Source organism: Malaclemys terrapin, chromosome 25, assembly GCF_027887155.1.
Source record: "Malaclemys terrapin pileata isolate rMalTer1 chromosome 25, rMalTer1.hap1, whole genome shotgun sequence".
In the NCBI taxonomy this organism is placed as follows: domain Eukaryota; kingdom Metazoa; phylum Chordata; order Testudines; family Emydidae; genus Malaclemys; species Malaclemys terrapin.
In genome coordinates, this window is record NC_071529.1 from 16,839,141 (window position 1) to 16,855,804 (window position 16,664).

At 41.6% G+C, this 16,664-nt stretch overlaps 2 protein-coding genes across 2 annotated transcripts in view; one reads left to right on the top strand and one right to left on the bottom strand.

Annotated features, from left to right (window-relative positions):
• The window catches only part of MPP3 (MAGUK p55 scaffold protein 3), a 78,383-nt gene that overhangs the window by 12,760 nt on the left and 48,959 nt on the right, over positions 1-16,664 (bottom strand). The gene's annotated exons all lie outside the window — the stretch shown is intronic.
• Positions 379-14,742, top strand: CFAP97D1 (CFAP97 domain containing 1). Its single transcript, XM_054014107.1, has 6 exons — positions 379-1,682; positions 6,054-6,124; positions 6,617-6,735; positions 8,612-8,735; positions 12,850-12,909; positions 14,011-14,742. The coding sequence occupies exons 1-5, from the start codon at positions 1,562-1,564 to the stop codon at positions 12,907-12,909; spliced, it is 495 nt and encodes a 164-aa protein (XP_053870082.1). The 5' UTR covers positions 379-1,561; the 3' UTR covers positions 14,011-14,742.

Consider the following 16,664-nt stretch of genomic DNA (forward strand, 5'->3'; position numbering starts at 1 on the left):
AGAGCTGAGAAGAGATCTGTGTGCTCTGCTGCTGCCCTGCTATGGGTAAGTCTCTTATCTGGTCAGTGCCACAGTTCTTAGCTGTCAGGTTGGAATGGCATTTGCTTCCCTCATAAGCGTGCAGCGAAGCCTGATTCATTAATGTCAGAAAGTGATTTGTCCTTTTCTGTCACCTCCTAGCCACAGATCTTCCCAAATGGGGCTTCCATTGTTTTAATTCCACAAGGCTCCCTTGTCTCGTGTCTGGGGGAAAACCTGTTTCTCCCTGTATTTGGTCACAGACTTTAAAGCATAATATCAGTGAGTACCATTAAGGCCTCAGCTGGTGTTAATACAGATATTTCACAATGATATTAATCACCAATGTGGAACTAGCTTTCATAAAAGACCTTACCCCCAATTTTATAATACAGTAATATTGTATACAATCAGTTGACTCAATTACTTATCATTTGAGGTTCAGACCCATGGAAGAGCCTATCTCCCTCACTCACTAAGTTGATGGCTTTGTTTGCCTTTAACATACATGTACCTTTGTTGTCTCTGCCTGGTTGGTCAGACAAACAAATACACTTCTGTTGTTTAGGGCACAATGAGCTTATGCATTGCTTGCCAAACACATTTTAATAACATAATTCTAGCACATATCCATAACTCTTTGTACACCTCCCGTACATACAACATGCAATAATTTTAAGTATCAGTGTGGTATTAGTTTTCCAATTATAGGTTATATGAGACCTTTTACATCCAGATTATGATTATTGTTAGCTGTAGTATGTCAGGCCTGATGGGAGCTGCTAACAGAGCACTGAACCACAAATGGGCATCTGTGTCACACCGTCCTGTAGTACCAAGCACTAAAGGGAGCATTTCCCATGCAGTGTTTCTCTTTTCTCCTCCTTTTTCATCTCTGTTGTTGGGCTATTTAAATTTTGAAAGAAAGGTTTAATGATTTAGATTTAACTTTATTTCAAACTTAAATTGTCAGGTCATCAGTGTATTATATTGTTGCCTAATTATCAAAAGGAAAATCTACTGAATTAGTGCTCTTGAGGCAAGCGACAGAAGGGGGGCCTGCGAGACTCTCACTTATTCAGAGGAGTGAGCCTCTGCAATGGGCTACTGTTTTATCAATGCCCTGCAGATGCTGTACCCTAGGGCCACCTACACTTTTGAGAAATCTTATGTTTCTGAGATATTTATATCCCTTAAACATGTTTGTTCTACCAACCTCCTGCTGAGCTGCCATGGGGCAGAGACAGGTACAGCATTACTGTCTGTGCAAAAGAATTATAAACTTTCTGCTTGTAACGCCCATGTTCAGTTTGGGGCTGTGTGAGCAAGCTATTTTAAAGAAATATTTATCTGCCATGAGAAGCTGCTTGCTGATTGGTTAATTTCACCAAAATTATTTGTTATGCTTACAGTGCTTTCTCCTATAGCAAATGCTGGCCTCTGATGTCATAAGTGGAGTATCTATGGCAACTTTCAGTGGTACAACTCATTTTACACTAGGGCTTTACCTCCTTACTTGGTACCTAGGATTAGAACAGCAAAGATGAGCAGTTTAGAGTACTTAGCATATCCAGTGATTATTGCCAATCACAGGCAGAGTACCACCATGAAGAAAAAACTGGACATTGGTGACTATCTCTCTCACAAGAACAAACTAGAACTCGGTATGTTTTCTTAAATATTTCTCCTCCACATTTCTGAAGTCACAGTTAAAAGGTTTTAAAACCAGATGAGATGTTTTCCTGAAGGATAGCTAGCCATACAACTCAGAAAGTGTAAATTATATACACCAGAAAAATGGGAATTTCAGTCAGGACTCTGTATAAGTAAAGAAGGCTTGAGGAAATCCTGCTGGGAAATATGGGTACTTTCTCTTTTTAAGATAAGACCAGACACATGTTTTAAGATGACATATACTCCTGTTAGTTTGTAGTTTCCATGATGAGAGCCAGTGGATTCACAGAATGACACAGGGTTTCATGAGGATTTGAAACTTTTGCAGAATTTTATAATTTTACATACAGATTTATACCGAAACAGTTTCTTTTGATGTTGAAGGATAGGTGAGAAGAGTTTATTAAATTGGCATTGCTAGTGATCAGATAGTTTTATTGATAAGAATATCATACATATATACATATATTGAAAAATCTTGTATCTGACCTGCAAGCGCTGATTGAAAAATTATTAGGACAATTGGGTTTTTTATTAATTTGAAGTTAAGATTCTCTAATTTCTGTTTATTCTGATTCAGAAATAAAATGAAGAGATTAAAAATATGAGGTACTCTCTGATAATTAACCAATGAGATTCAAAAGATTTGCAGATATAGTTCTGATAATCATCAAGGTTTCATTGCTTAGCAGAACCCATTTAGTCTGTAAATTGGACTAGAAGTCTCATGATAATTGGGTTTCTTGTTTCATCTGGGCTGAAAACCAGGAAATGCAGCCATCTGAGAAATTTTTTTGACATATTTACCTGGTTGAACACTTTGCAAAATGCTGCCAACTTCCCCAAATTCCTCAGCACTAGGGAACATTTTTCCTTAAAAATTCAAAATGCTGCTTAGAAGATTCTGATAAATGAATACTGGAGGTTTCAGCCAGTTGTAAATCTGTCAAATACCACCCAAGGTAATAATATCACCACAGTTGCATTTAACTTCAGAAAGAGGAACTACACAAAAATGACAAAACTAGTTAAATGGAAGTTAAAAGATACAGACACAAAAGTGAAATGCCTGCAAGCTGCAAGGAAACTTTTTAAAACATGATAACAGAGGCTCAAATTAAATGTATACCCCAAATTAAAAAACATAGCAAGAGGACTTTAAAAGTGCCACCGTGGCTAAACAACAATGTAAAAGAAGTGGTTAGAGGCAAAAAGGCATCCTTGGAAAACTGGAAGTTAAATCCTACTAAGGAAAATAGAAAGGAGCATAAACTCTGGCAAGTCAAATATAATTAGGCAGACCAAAAAAAAATATGAAGAGCAATTAGCCAAAGACTGAAAAACCAACAGCAAAAAATGTTTTAAGTACATCAGAAGGAGGAAGCCTGCCAAAAAATCGGTGGGGCCACTGGACGATCAAAGTGCTTCAGGAGCACTCAAGGAAGATAAAGCTATTGTAGAGAAGCTAAATGAATTTTTTGCATCAGTCTTCATTGCAGAGGATGTGAGGAAAGTTCCCACACATGAGCCATTCTTATTAAATGACAAACTGTCCCAGAGATTTTTGGAACAAACTGATAAATTAAACAGTAATAAGTCACTAGGACCAGATGGTATTCACCCAAGAGTTCTGAAGGAACTCAAAAATAAAAATTGCAGAATTACTAACTGTGGTGTGTAACCTATCACCTAAATCAGCTTCTGTACCAGTTGACAGGAGGATAGCTAATGTGACACCAATTTTTTAAAAAGGCTCCAGAAGCTATCCTGGCAATTACAGGCCAGTCAGCCTAACTTCAGTATCAGGCAAATTAGTTGAAACTATAGTAAAGAACAGAATTATCTGACACATAAATGATCACAGTTTGTTGGGGAAGAGTCAACATGGCTTTCGTAAAGGGAAATCATGCCTCACCAATCTATTAGAATTATTTGAGTGGGTCAGCAAACATTTGGACAAGGGTGATTCAGAGGATATAGGCATCTATACGTACTTGGACTTTCAGAAAGCCTTTGACAAGGTCCCTCACCAAAGGCTCTTAAGCAAAGTAAGCTGTCATGGAAGAAAGTTCACTCATGGATCAGTAACTGGTTAAAGGACAGGAAACAAACAGGTGGACTAAATGTCCAGTTTTCAAAATGGAGAGAGGTAAATAGTGGTGCCCCCTCTGGAATCTGTACTGGGACCAGTGATGTTCAACATATTCATAAATGATCTGAAAAAAGGAGTAATATGAGGTAGCAAAATTTGCAGACAATATAAAATTACTCAAGATAGTTAAGTTCAAAGCAGTTTATGAAGCATTACAAAGGGATCTCACAAAAATGGGTGACTGGGCAACAAAACTGCAGATTATGTCAAGATGGACTAGGTCCAGAGGTCCCCATCTGGAGGCGTCATGGCCCTGCATCACCCTTTCCCAGAATAGAGCAGCGAGAAATCCTCCAGGCAGCCTAGAGTGGCTGCAGAAGAGCAGCCAATCAGAGGAGTTGCTGGAGCGACCAATCCGGGGCCAGAAGGGTTCTATATAAGACAAGCAGCAGAGCGCAGAGAAATTCAGTTGCTGTGTGGATCTTGATGAGGGAGGACTGGGTTCCGGGCTGACTAGACGAGCAGCAGGCCACAGGCAGCTCACTGCAGAGCTATGGCCCCGTACCAGGTCTGAGAAAGAACTTGGACTGTATACCCCAGAAGGGGGACAGCGTGTGTGGCTTGGCTGGAGGGCTGAGCTGCCGAAGACCAGCCGAGAAAACCACGAGCCCGGGGTGGGGAGAGCACTCGCAAGAGGCGGGTGCCACCCCGTTTAAAGAACAAAAAAACAAAAGCAGTCTCACACCTAACTAAGAGAAAGCGGGCCATCCACAAGAGGTGGGTTTCCCCAAGATGAAAAGAACTGTGTTTGCAGGCACTATCGGCCAGAGAAAAGGGGGCACGCACAAGAGGCGGGTGCTGGCCCTGTTACGTAGATGATATTCAATGTTCGATGCAAAATAATGCATATTGGAAAACATAATCACATTTATACATACAAAATTATGGTGTCTAAATTAGCTGTTACCACTCAAGAAAGAGATCTTGGAGTTATTGTAGATAGTTCTCTGAAACCATCTGGTCAATGTGCAGCGGCAGCCAAAAAAGCTAACAGCATGTTAGGAACCATTAGGAGAAGGATAGATAATAAGACAGAAAATATCTTAATGCTTCTATATAAATCCAGGGTACACCCACACCTAGAATACTGCATGCAACTTTGGTCATGCCTCCCATATCAAAAAAGATATATTAGAATTTGAAAAGGTACAGAGAAGACCAAAAATGGTTAAGGGTATAGAACAGCTTCTGTATGAGGAGAGATTAAAAAGATGGGGACGTTTCAGCTTGGAAAAGAGATGACTAAGAGTGGATGTGATAATGGTCTACAAAATCATGAATGTTGTGGAGAAAGTGAATAAGGAAGTATTTACCTTCACATAACACAAGAACGAGGGGTCACAATGAAATTAATAGGCAGCATGTTTAAAACAAAAAAAAATAAGTACTTCTTCACACAATGCACGGTCAACCTGTGGAACTTGTTGCCAGGAGAATGTTATGAAAGCCAAACTATAATGGAGGTTCAAAAAGAATGTGGTTCTCAACCTTTCCAGAGTACTGTACCCCTTGCAGGAGTCTGATTTGTCTTGCTTACCCCCAAGTTTCACCTCACTTAAAAACTACTTGCTTACAAAATCAGATATAAAAATACAGCAATGTCACAGCACACTATTACTGAAAAATTGCTTATGTTCTCATTTTTACCATATAATTATAAAATAAATCAATTGGAATATAAATATTGTACTTACATTTAAGTGTATGGTATATACCGCAGTATAAACAAAGCATTGTCTGTATGAAATTTTAGTTTGTACTGACTTCGCTAGTGCTTTTTATGTCACCTGTTGTAAAACGAGGCAAATATCTAGATGAGTTGATGTATCCCCTGGAAGACCTCTGCACACCCCTAAGTTCATGATGGATAGGTCCATCAATGGCTGTTAACCAAGATGGTCAGGGATGCAACCCCATACTCTGGGTGTTCCTAGCTTCTTATTGCCAGAAGTTGAGAGTGGATGACAGGATGGATTGATTGATGATTACCTGTTGTGTTCATTTCCTCTGAAGCACTTGCCATTGGCCACTGTCAGAAAACAGGATACTGGGCTCGATGGATCATTGGTCTGACCCAGTATGGCCAGTTTTATGTTCTTATGATGCTGTGCTAAGTAACAAAAGACTGGGGAAAGGGAGCGGGGTGTCAGCAGCTCTTAAAGACTCATCATAGCATAACGTTCATTTTGATTTTGTCTTTTTCCTCCAGCAAGACCTCGTGTTGATAATAAACCCCCACGTGCACAAACTCACCATCACTTTAAAATGAGCAAGATTCAGGTACTCTTCTTTCCATGTGGGTTCAGTTCTCTCCTGTACTACCTGAGATTTATTCATCATGCTTTACACAGTGCCATAAAGATCAGGCAGTGCTTCAGATAAGTAAAGAGAGGGGGCATATAGTTTACTTTGGATGTGGCACAGCAAGGGTTCACACCTAGAAAAGGGGGTGGGGAGAGTGAGAGGATGCAGAAACCATAGTAAAAGGATCAAAGATGCTCCTGGCCTCTGCATGTCTTGTTAGTTTCTTTGAAATACATATATTTATTCTGATGAAAAATAGTGGGGAAGGCAGTAGTGATGGACAAGCAAAGAGCATGGCAATTATGGACATGATGGATGACAGGCGTGGGCATGGGGGGCTGGCTGGCAGATATGGCAGGCAATGGACTATGGGAGTGGAGGTTGATGGGACGCTAACCCAATAAAGTGCCTCTTGAGGAAGGATTTGAAGCAGGAGAGTGATATCACAAAACTGGGTCTCTTGCACAGGAGGACCAGAAGAGAATTGGTAGAATCGAAAGAGAAAACAAACAGCTAGCAGAGAGGTTAGCTACCATTCAGCGTGGGACCGGGATGGTGGATTGCTGGAATCAATACTTTCAGAGGAGGTAGATAGTATTATTTGGATTACAGGAGCAGCCCAAAGCCTCACTCGGGATCAGATTCCCCATTGTGCTGGGCATAGCACAAACGTACAGCAGACAGTCTAGCTGCAAAGAACTCACGCTTCACAAAAGGCAGAGCTATCTCAGTTATCATCCTTTCAGGTTCACTCCTTTGTTCTCAGAAGTTGCACTGGTGCATTTGGGGACGTGGTACCATCTGAGGCCAGATGATGCCTTCAGGCTTAAAAGGGGCCATTTTTGGCGGAAGCAGTTGGAGTTGCACCAGTAAGGCAGCACTCACCCACCACACCCCTCTATGGAAGTCACTTTTACGTGTTTCTGGGAGGGAATGGGACAAGGCAGTAACTGCTCTCTGCTCCACTCCATGGGCCTCAACTGCATCCTCATGCTCCTTGACCCCCCCATGGCTTTTGATGCTGCCATTCATTTCCTACACACACACAGGTGTGCATGACTTTGCAGCACTGTCCTCCTGCCTCTCTGACTATCTTTCCTTTGTGGGGCGGGGGTCTCCTCACCTTACCCATTCTCTGCCCAGACTCTACAGGGCTCTGTCCTTGGCCTGCTCTACTTTTCTCCGTGCACTCTCCAACTCAACTCTACCTGGCCTCCCAGACAGCCACCCAGCAAAAGCTCGCACCCAGGCCCTGATTATCAGCTGTCTGGATGATGCAACTTTCTCTTCTCTGGCCACGCTGGCATCCACATCACCCCCTCCAGTCCATGCAAAATGTGTCCAGTAAGCTAATCTTCCTGGCCTATCTTTCAGCCCATATCAGCCTCCACCCCCCGCATCCTTCGACTGTCTGCTCTCATTCCACAACAAGGTTTTGCTTCCCGTCCTTCCTCGCCTTAAGAGCCCTGCATTGCTCTGTCCCGTCCTACTTATCAAACCTTGTCCTTCATGAGCCCTTACCCATTCTGCACTTCCAACCCTGATACTGTTGGGGGAGCCAGTATGTTCCAAGCCATCATCCAGTGACTCTGAGCTGCTGGTAACCTGACCCTGCCTGCTCCTGCTGCCTCCGGCTCAGCACTGTCTCCGCCTCTGATCACCTGCTAGCCTGACCTGGCCTGCTGCTTGGCGTCTGATCCCTGTTCTAACCCCTAGGCATGACTGCCCCACAGTCCAGTCATGACAGATATGCAGTACACCCATTCTCCCTCAAACATCTCAGCCCTTGTCCATGCTGCCCTTCCCAATCATGGAATGCCCTCCCAAACTGATTTAGCAATATATCACTACCCATGCCACGTTCATGCCCCTCCTTATAATCCATTCCTACTAGGACACCCATCTGAAATGAGCTGACCAAGATGTGTATTTTCTTTTTGTATATTTAAAACTATAGACAAGATTCCACTCGTGTGGTGCACGTGTCCAGCAGCGGCATAACTTTATTACTGTCTTCCCTTCTACACCCTTCATTTCTGTTCTGTTGCCTCTTTCCTGCAGCACGTTTGATATAATGTTTGGGGCAGGGCTGTACATATGCACTGGGAGACACCTGCTACAGTTTGGGGTGCTGCGAAGTAACCAACAATAATAAATCTAGAAATCAGCCTGGAGGGGACACTTATGCCAAAAAATATGATTTCACAACTCTGGGTTTCAGGCAGCATCTGCTATTGAGCCTTTATTGGAGAGCTGTGGACTGGAGTCAATCATCAGTGAGCAGACTCAGCGAAATACATCAGTTATGCCCCTTAGTAGAGGACAGATAAAAGTATTTTGACTGAGTATATGCCACCAGTTACCATCAACTCATGCCTCATTAGTGTCAGCCATTCAGCACGAAGATTCTGAGAATTCTATGGCTTCACAAATAAGGTTTTCATTCACATTTGTTTTTTGCAGCTCAAATAGGGAGAAGCAGAACAGGGAGATGGTGAGGATCACTGTTGAAAATCAGGGGATTCTGAAGCGACTTGGTGACCCTAAACCTACATATGATCGTAGGAAGTCTGAGATTGATTGGCAGGCATGTATAATCATTTTATTCTTGGAAACACTGTTTGCAGCTATAGTCAGACTAATCAAGTCTCAGGAGATGAATTGGCTGATTTTAAAGTTTTCCAAACCAAAATGTGCACGATCAGCTGTTGGCTAGTTTATCTGGATCCCGTCGTTCTGGGCATATACATCCTTTATTAAAGCAAACCAAAATAGTTTTACATTGGATATACGTGTATCTAGAACATAAGAATGGCCCTACTGGGTCAGACCAAGGGTCCATCTAGCCCAGTGTCCTGTCTTCTGACAGTGGCCAGTGCCAGGTGCCCCAGAGGGAATGAACAGAACAGGTAATCATCAAGTGATCCATCGCCTGTCGCTCATTTCCAGCTTCTGGCAAACAGAGGCTAGGGACACCACTCCTGCCCGTCCTGGCTAATAGCCATTGATGGACCTATCCTCCATGAATTTATCTAGTTCTTTTCTGAGCTCTGTTATGGTCTTGGTCTTCACAACATCATCTGGCAAGGAGTTCCACAGGTTGACTGTGTGTGGTGTGAAGAAATACTTCCTTTTATTTGTTTTAAACCTGCTGCCTATTAATTTCATTTGGTGACCCCTAGTTCCTGTGTTATGAGAAGTAGTGAAACAACACTTCCTTATCTACTTTCTTTATACCAGTTATGATTTTATAGATCTCAATCATCTCTCTCCATAGTATGTCTCTTTGCTAAGATGAAAAGTCCCAGTCTTATTAATCTCTCCTCATACGGAAGCCCTAGTCATTTTTGTTGCCCTTTTCTGAACCTTTTCCAATTCCAATATATCTTTTTTGAGATGGGAAGACCACATCTGCACACAGTATTCAAGATGTGGGTGTATGAATTTATAAAGAGGCAACATGATATTTTCTGTCCTATTATCTATCCCTTTCTTAATTATTCCCAGCATTCTGTTCACTTTTTTGACTGCTGCTGCACATTGAGTGGATGTTTTCAGAGAACTATCCACAATGACTCCAAGATCTCTTTCTTGAGTGGTAACAGCTAATTTAAACCTCATCATTTTATATGTATAGTTGGGATTATGCTTTCCAATGTGCATTACTTTGCATTTATCAACATTAAATTTAATCTGCCATGTTGTTGCCCAGTCACCCAGTTTTGAGAGATCCTTTTGTAGCTCTTCGCAGTCTGCCTGAGTCTTAACTATCTTTAGTAATTTTGTATCATCTGCAAATTTTGCCACCCGTTTACCCCTTTTTCCAGATCATTTATGAATATGTTGAATAGGACTGGTCCCAGACCAAACCCCTGGGGGACACTACTATTTACCTCTCTCCATTCTGAAAACTGACCATTTATACCTACACTTTGTTGCCTATCTTTTAACCAGTTACCAATCCATGAGAGCACCTTCCCTCTTATCCCGTGGCAGCTTACTTTGCGTAAGAGCCTTTGGTGGGGGACCTTGTCAAAGGCTTTCTGAAAATCTAAGTACACTGGATCCTCTTGGTCCACATGCTTGTTGACCCCCTCAAAGAATTCTAGAATATTGGTAAGGCATGATTTCCCTTTACTAAAACCACATTGTTTCTTTCTCAACAAAGAATTCATTTAGTTTCTCCACAATGGCCTTATCATCCTTGAGTACTCCTTTAGCACCTCGATCGTCCAGTGGCCCCACTGGTTGTTTAGCAGGCTTCCTGCTTCTGATGTACTTACAAAAAATTTTGCTATTACTTTTTGAGTCTTTGGCTAACTGTTCCTCAAATTCTTTTTTGGCCTTCCTCATTATATTTTTACATGTCATTTGCCAGTGTTTATGCTCCTTTCTATTTTCCTCACTAGGATTTAACTTCCACTTTTTAAAGGATGCCCTTTTGCCTCTCACTGCTTCTTTTACTTTGTTGTATAGGTGTATCTGTATATGTGTATCTAGGTATAAGCAAGCCCAGTACCATTGCACAGTAATATGGAGGGGATCTTGTTAAATCAAATGCTACTTAGTTAATCATATATTGGACTAGATATAATTGCTCCCTAAAGCTACCCGTTGTTGTAATCAGCAAGACTTGGGTAATGGGAAAGGGAAGAATTCACTAGAATTAGATTAATTCCTTGTCAAGTATGTATTAAATGAAAAACATCTCCCTGTTTATCAGGCTGAAGGGCTGGCTCCCTTAAGGGATGGCGTCTCAGCGTAATAAGGGTTCTCTCATTGGGGTGTGAGCTTCGTTGACCTTTTATTCTGACAGTCTCAATTAATATGACCTTTTAGTACAAAGAAAAGAAAACTATACCTGTTGTGCTGCATTTATAACTTAAATATGAGCATCACCCTGTAGTCACATGCATGATTTCAGATATAAAATCCATTTGTGGCTGAACAAGATTTTAGGCTCTGGCTTTTTCTGGTTTGCTACAAACTGCAATAAGTGACAAAACCATTAAAGAAGAGTCTGAGCCTTAATTTCTGGCCAGGGTCCCTAATTTGACTGACAGCAGCGACTGATTTCTCACTGAAACTTTGTGAAGTCACTGGAGTCTGAACTGGAAACATGTTGTTACATTTCTCTAACTTTATGGTCACCCTCAGTCTGTTAGAGGCTCATGTTGTGTTCACATCTGCAGGCTGTAAATTACTGACTTTCCCCACAACCAGTTCCATTTATTAGGATGTTTCATTCAGTTTGCAATGGGATGGAGATAATGAAAAGAAAGTTATAAAAAAATCAGGTGCCTGTATCTATGCTAGTTCTCTCCTCATAGCTCCTCCATTCTGCAAGAATTTCTCCAAGGACTCCATCTGCTTCCTGCATCATATTGTAAGAGGAAGAAGAGCCGCCTCATGTTGCAGTCTTAGCAACACCTGAAACATGATTTACCTGAGTGAGCGTCTCAGCCCAGACAGCAGGTTATAGGCATTATTCCCTTCTTTGTGGCATAATCTATGTGCCACTCTCCAGAGTGGAACTAAGACTTTACATTTTTCAGTCAAAGCAACTACTGACTTTCAGTTAACTAATTTTTTTCAGCATTGGAAGAATTTGAGAATCTGGGGTAAATTCTTAAGCAGAGTGTGGGAGAAGAGTGTATAAACCCTGTTATTAGTGAATTGGGGTTGTATATGCATTTTCTCCCACACACTGCTTTGAAAGCATAGTCCTCTCTCGTAATTGTGAAAAGTTGCCAACCCCAATTTCTCTGTCACAGAATTAAATGTCTCCCTTAAGTCACTGCTTATGCATGCCATAAAAATCACAATGCCACAGAGCTCCCTACAAAGAAGGAAACAAAGCTATGGAACAGCTGCAGCTCATTGTTGAAGGAAGGCTATTGAGTTTACACAGTAATTGCCGTGTCTCTGCCTCTCATTTTAAAATGAAGTTGCTGAGCTCATTTTGGATACCTCCGTTACTGAAGATGATTCAGAGGCCCATTACACCCTCCTGTGTGCTGCATTACTGTCAAAAGGGTTAAGCAAGACCTGGGTTTCCAGATACCCTTAGTGTCCTGGTACTTCAGCTCTAGGAAATTCAAAAGACTAATAGAATTCTTTATCAAGGTTTTAGGCAGGAAGAAAGTAAAACACATGATTTAGAATGTGGGCTTTCTGTGGCAGGATCTACGTCTTTCCTTGTTTTGTGAGAGGTGTGGCACATTTTTGGTAGCTCAGAAATACATATTTTAATAGCTTGATTGCAATCAGGATTAAAAATGTTACATTTTCAAAAGTGGCTTCTGCTATTCGATGGCCAACTCGAGCACCTTCAGCTCCCCACGGCTCTAACTAGAATTATGGGAGAGAGCACATGTGAAAATCAGACCCAAGACACCTCATGCTGAGATGTCCAAATCAGAAGAATCCAAAATCAGGGTCTACTTTTGGCCTCAGGCATTTACACTAACTACTAATAAAACAGAAAACATGGATGAGCGATCCGCAAGAGACTAAGCCCATTAATGACTCATCACTGCACTGCAGAAACGTAAGTACTGAAGGAACAGGATGCAGAAGTGTAAGGGGAAAAAAAGCATCATGATCAGACAGTGTACATGTTTTAATTACAATCCTAATAGTCACTTTAATAGATAATCAGTGTCACTGACAAATCTATACTCTTCCCTTCTCGTTGGCAGAATTCACGGCACTATATCCGGAATACCACGCGGTATCTCATTGCTTCTCGGGATAGCTAGGTATACAGTTGTGCCTTGGCTTTATTCGTTTTCTAAAACTGTATGTGGCTGTCACAAAGTGTTGTTAGTGAAGTGGCCTGATTTGTGTGTGTATTTTACCCCTCCTGCAGTCAGTGCATGTGCATAATACCTAGGAGAGACTGGTCCAAATCCTGCCAGGTGCCTGCCCACCCACGAAATGCAGGACTGCTGAGTGACCTGGTAGCTTGCATTTAAACATGGCATCTGCTGAAATAACTGATGTCTGTATGTATGGGGAAAGAGATAGGGTGTGTGTGTGTGTGTTTTGGGGTGGGGGGTGATTCACAATCCTTTCCTCTCTCAACTTACCTGCTGCTCCTACAAGGCCTGCAAATCAGCACTGCGTGCTCCTCCAGCTGGAATTTGTTTCAGCAACGTGTCTGAAGCCTGGACATTGCCACCTTCTTCCATTTGCTCCTATTCCAGGCAGCTGAGATCTTTGCCCCACAAGCCCCTTCAGCTGGTGCCAGTACAAACACCTCCCAACTCCCCTCTGTACCCCTTCAGTTGGGGCCCTGCCTATCATCATTCAGTTCCCCACACCCCCTCTCCACAGGCCCTGGCTGTGGCAGAAATGCTTGAGCTCTAAATAGTAAATGAAATTTTAAATTAGGTTAGTTGCTGAATAGTTGGTTTATTAGGGGCAGAATTTGGCCTTTATATGATGATTGACAACATGGGGCTGGTGAGTAAACAAGGGGCCTTGGCAAGATGAGGCAAAATTTCATTTCATATCCACTCAAAATGCAAAAAGGATGAAATTGCTGTTTGCTAAAGGACAAAATTGGCAAAAAGATTAAAGAAATGTCCTAAAAGGTTTGTAAAGTCTGAGATATTAAAAGGATAAAGAAATTATTTGTGAATGTCCCAGGATGCCCAATCTGTAGACCTCACACTTGGGCTCTGATTCAGCAAAATATTTAAACGTCTTTAGGTTTTGCTGAAGTCAATGTGCTAATGTACTTTGCTGAATTGGAGCCTCGGGCATAACTCCTCATGGAGTCAAGACTTTGAGTTGCAATTCCATTATGAACCGATTTTTTTCAATTCCCCTCCCTCCCTTTTCTTTCCTAATTGCAGGAGAATACACCAGGCATGGATAATACAGCAGAGACTTAGCACATCTTGAAAGTCTGATGGCCTGTTAAGGATACATATTACAACTGGCTGATGTTTTCTTAGGATTCTAAAATAAAATGGAGCATTGAATGAATTCAGTTTTCCTATAAAAGTGCAACTCTCCACTCCAGCCCCCAAATCTTCACCACATACATGTCTACTTTTGCCATAATTTATTTTGAATTTACAAACAAAACTGCACCTAAAAAACTCACATCACAATTCTCCCAAATTAATAAAAAGGCAATTGTGTTTAACTACAGGGTTTGATGCCTGCACAGGATAGAAATGGAGGCAAAGATCATTTATTACATGAACCAGACTGCAAAAGACATTTTAGCTCAGTGTTTGATACCAATTTAAACCATGAGACGTTTTCAGTTATTGTAATTTTAAATATTTTACAAAATCTGCACATTTCCATTTGTCTTGGTTCTTTTAGCAACTATTTCCTCTATTGGGATCTACTGGACAATGAAGCAAACTGAAACTATGTTGTACTTTTACTGCTATCATTTTGTAAGTGGTTTGATAGTAATTCCTGCATTGAGTAGATTTCTGATGATATTATTTTACAGCACAGAGAATGCCGTTTCATCTAACCTACATCCTTGTCCATGGTGATACACAGTATATATATTTATCATGTCTAGCTGGATTTATTAAAGCTGTTAGTAATCTGCAATAAATCTACAGAGGCATTGATTATTTTACACAAAGGCACCATCTTTCCATCTGATATTCTCACAAAGTCACTTAGTGTGAAATTTTGCTCTTTAGTTTAAAATTGCTTTCAAAGAGTTATGCTCAGCGATTATACAATAGAGATGGTGCCTCAGCTACCAGCTACGCTTATCCTGCAGCACTACCCGCGAGCTGCCCCCTCTGGGATGTGGTGGGCGAGGCAGAGTGTGGACAGACTTGCAGGTAAAGCAGCTGGACACTCAGGTGTTGTGGTTCTGGCATGGAGGAGTAGCTGATTCTCTCTGGCAAACCACCTGTGTCTTTTCAGAGAGGAACCCAATCTGGCAGTCCAGAGCTTCTCGCTGGCAGGCCATTGCAGCCTGAGAAAGTGTCTTCCTCAAAGAGGGTACAAGGTGGAGTTTTCCTCTACACCTAAGGCCAGGTCTCCACTAGACACTTTTGCCAGTATAATGTCAGTTAGAACTGCCACTTTTTGCAACGTCTGTATTGCCAAGAACCTAATGTAAATGCAGTTATACTGGCATGGGATTGGGGGGAGGAGGAAGCATCTTTTCCCTAGTATAAACTGTGTCTATACAACTAGAGTTTGCCATTCTAGCTATACCAGCAAACCTTTTCTAGCATAGCTCTGGCCTAAGTGATTTAGGCACACAACTCCCACTGATTTTCAAGCGGACTTGTACCCTATAGTCACTTTTGAAAATTCAACCCACAATCTAAATTTTTGTTGTAAGACTTCCATTATCCCTCCCTCTGTTGAAGCTAACGAGGTAAGGAGGACAGTGAGAGGAGCAGACTTCAAACAAAACTTGCTTTGGCCGTGGAGACTATGTCCACTAGGGGAGAGATTTGTCAGCTGGACCTGACAACCTCACTTCTGAGCCCTGGCTCACGTGCTAGGGCTCCCACCCAGATCCTTGCCTGAATTTTTTGCATATCCACATAGGCCCCAGCTACCCTTCCATGCTCATCCAGTCCCAGGTCCCCTTGCCTCTGCAAAGTATTTATATAGCTATTATAAGCATAATACATTCCCTATAGATGTAAAAATGATAATTTTTTCCATTCAGCGGCGGAGGGTGGGGGAGGAGAACATAGGATGGGGGCACATCTATGTAGAAAGCCAAGCCTGCCTCCCTGCCTCCAAATCATACACAACCATAACTTCAGTTTTATTACTAAGTAAAATTATCAGTAAGAAGATGATTGTTGCTAATGCTGAATAGTGTCTTTTTAGAGACTTTTTAACATTTTCAGGAACTGGGTGTGTGCAATCTGGGTCACTGACTATTGGAAGCGAAAGGGAATGGTAAAGTACATTAACCGAGATGGGTCTGATATAAATGTAGTTGTGAGTTTCAGTAGCTGTAGTGATAGGAAATGGATTTGAGCAACAATAATTCTCAAAAAGAACAGGAGTACTTGTGGCATCTTAGAGACTAATAAATTTATTTGAGCATAAGCTTTCGTGGGATGCATCCGAAGAAGTGGGATATAGCCCACGAAAGCTTATGCTCAAATATATTTGTTAGTCTCTAAGGTGCCACAAGTACTCCTGTTCTTTTAGCGGATACAGACTAATACGGCTGCTACTCTGAAACCAATAATTCTCAAGTTATGTCTAACAACATTCTTTGTGTGGTATGCACAGTGGGGCCGGGGGGGACTTTCATTTCTGTTTCTTTACTTGTCTCAGACATTGTAGTTCTACATTTCTGTTGGGAGTTTGTGTTTTTGGTCTACCTCCAGACTATAAGCTCCTTTGGCCAGGTCATTTTACTTTTGCCTATAAAACATACTGTACTAAATCAATAATATGGAAAACAGCAAGATTTCTTCGTGACACATAGTTTCTGCTGGGTTCAAACCTACTTTACAACAGAAACAAGATGCAAAAGATGTTTATGCAT

What these genes read in the sequence shown, in the direction of transcription:
- CFAP97D1 (XM_054014107.1), top strand. Translation starts at nt 1,562, where the DNA reads ATGAGCAGTTTAGAGTACTTAGCATATCCAGTGATTATTGCCAATCAC. An exon ending in CAAGAACAAACTAGAACTCG is followed by an intron (nt 1,683 to 6,053) that starts GTATGTTTTCTT and finishes TTTTTCCTCCAG; the next exon opens with CAAGACCTCGTGTTGATAAT. An exon ending in AATCAATACTTTCAGAGGAG is followed by an intron (nt 6,736 to 8,611) that starts GTAGATAGTATT and finishes TGTTTTTTGCAG; the next exon opens with CTCAAATAGGGAGAAGCAGA.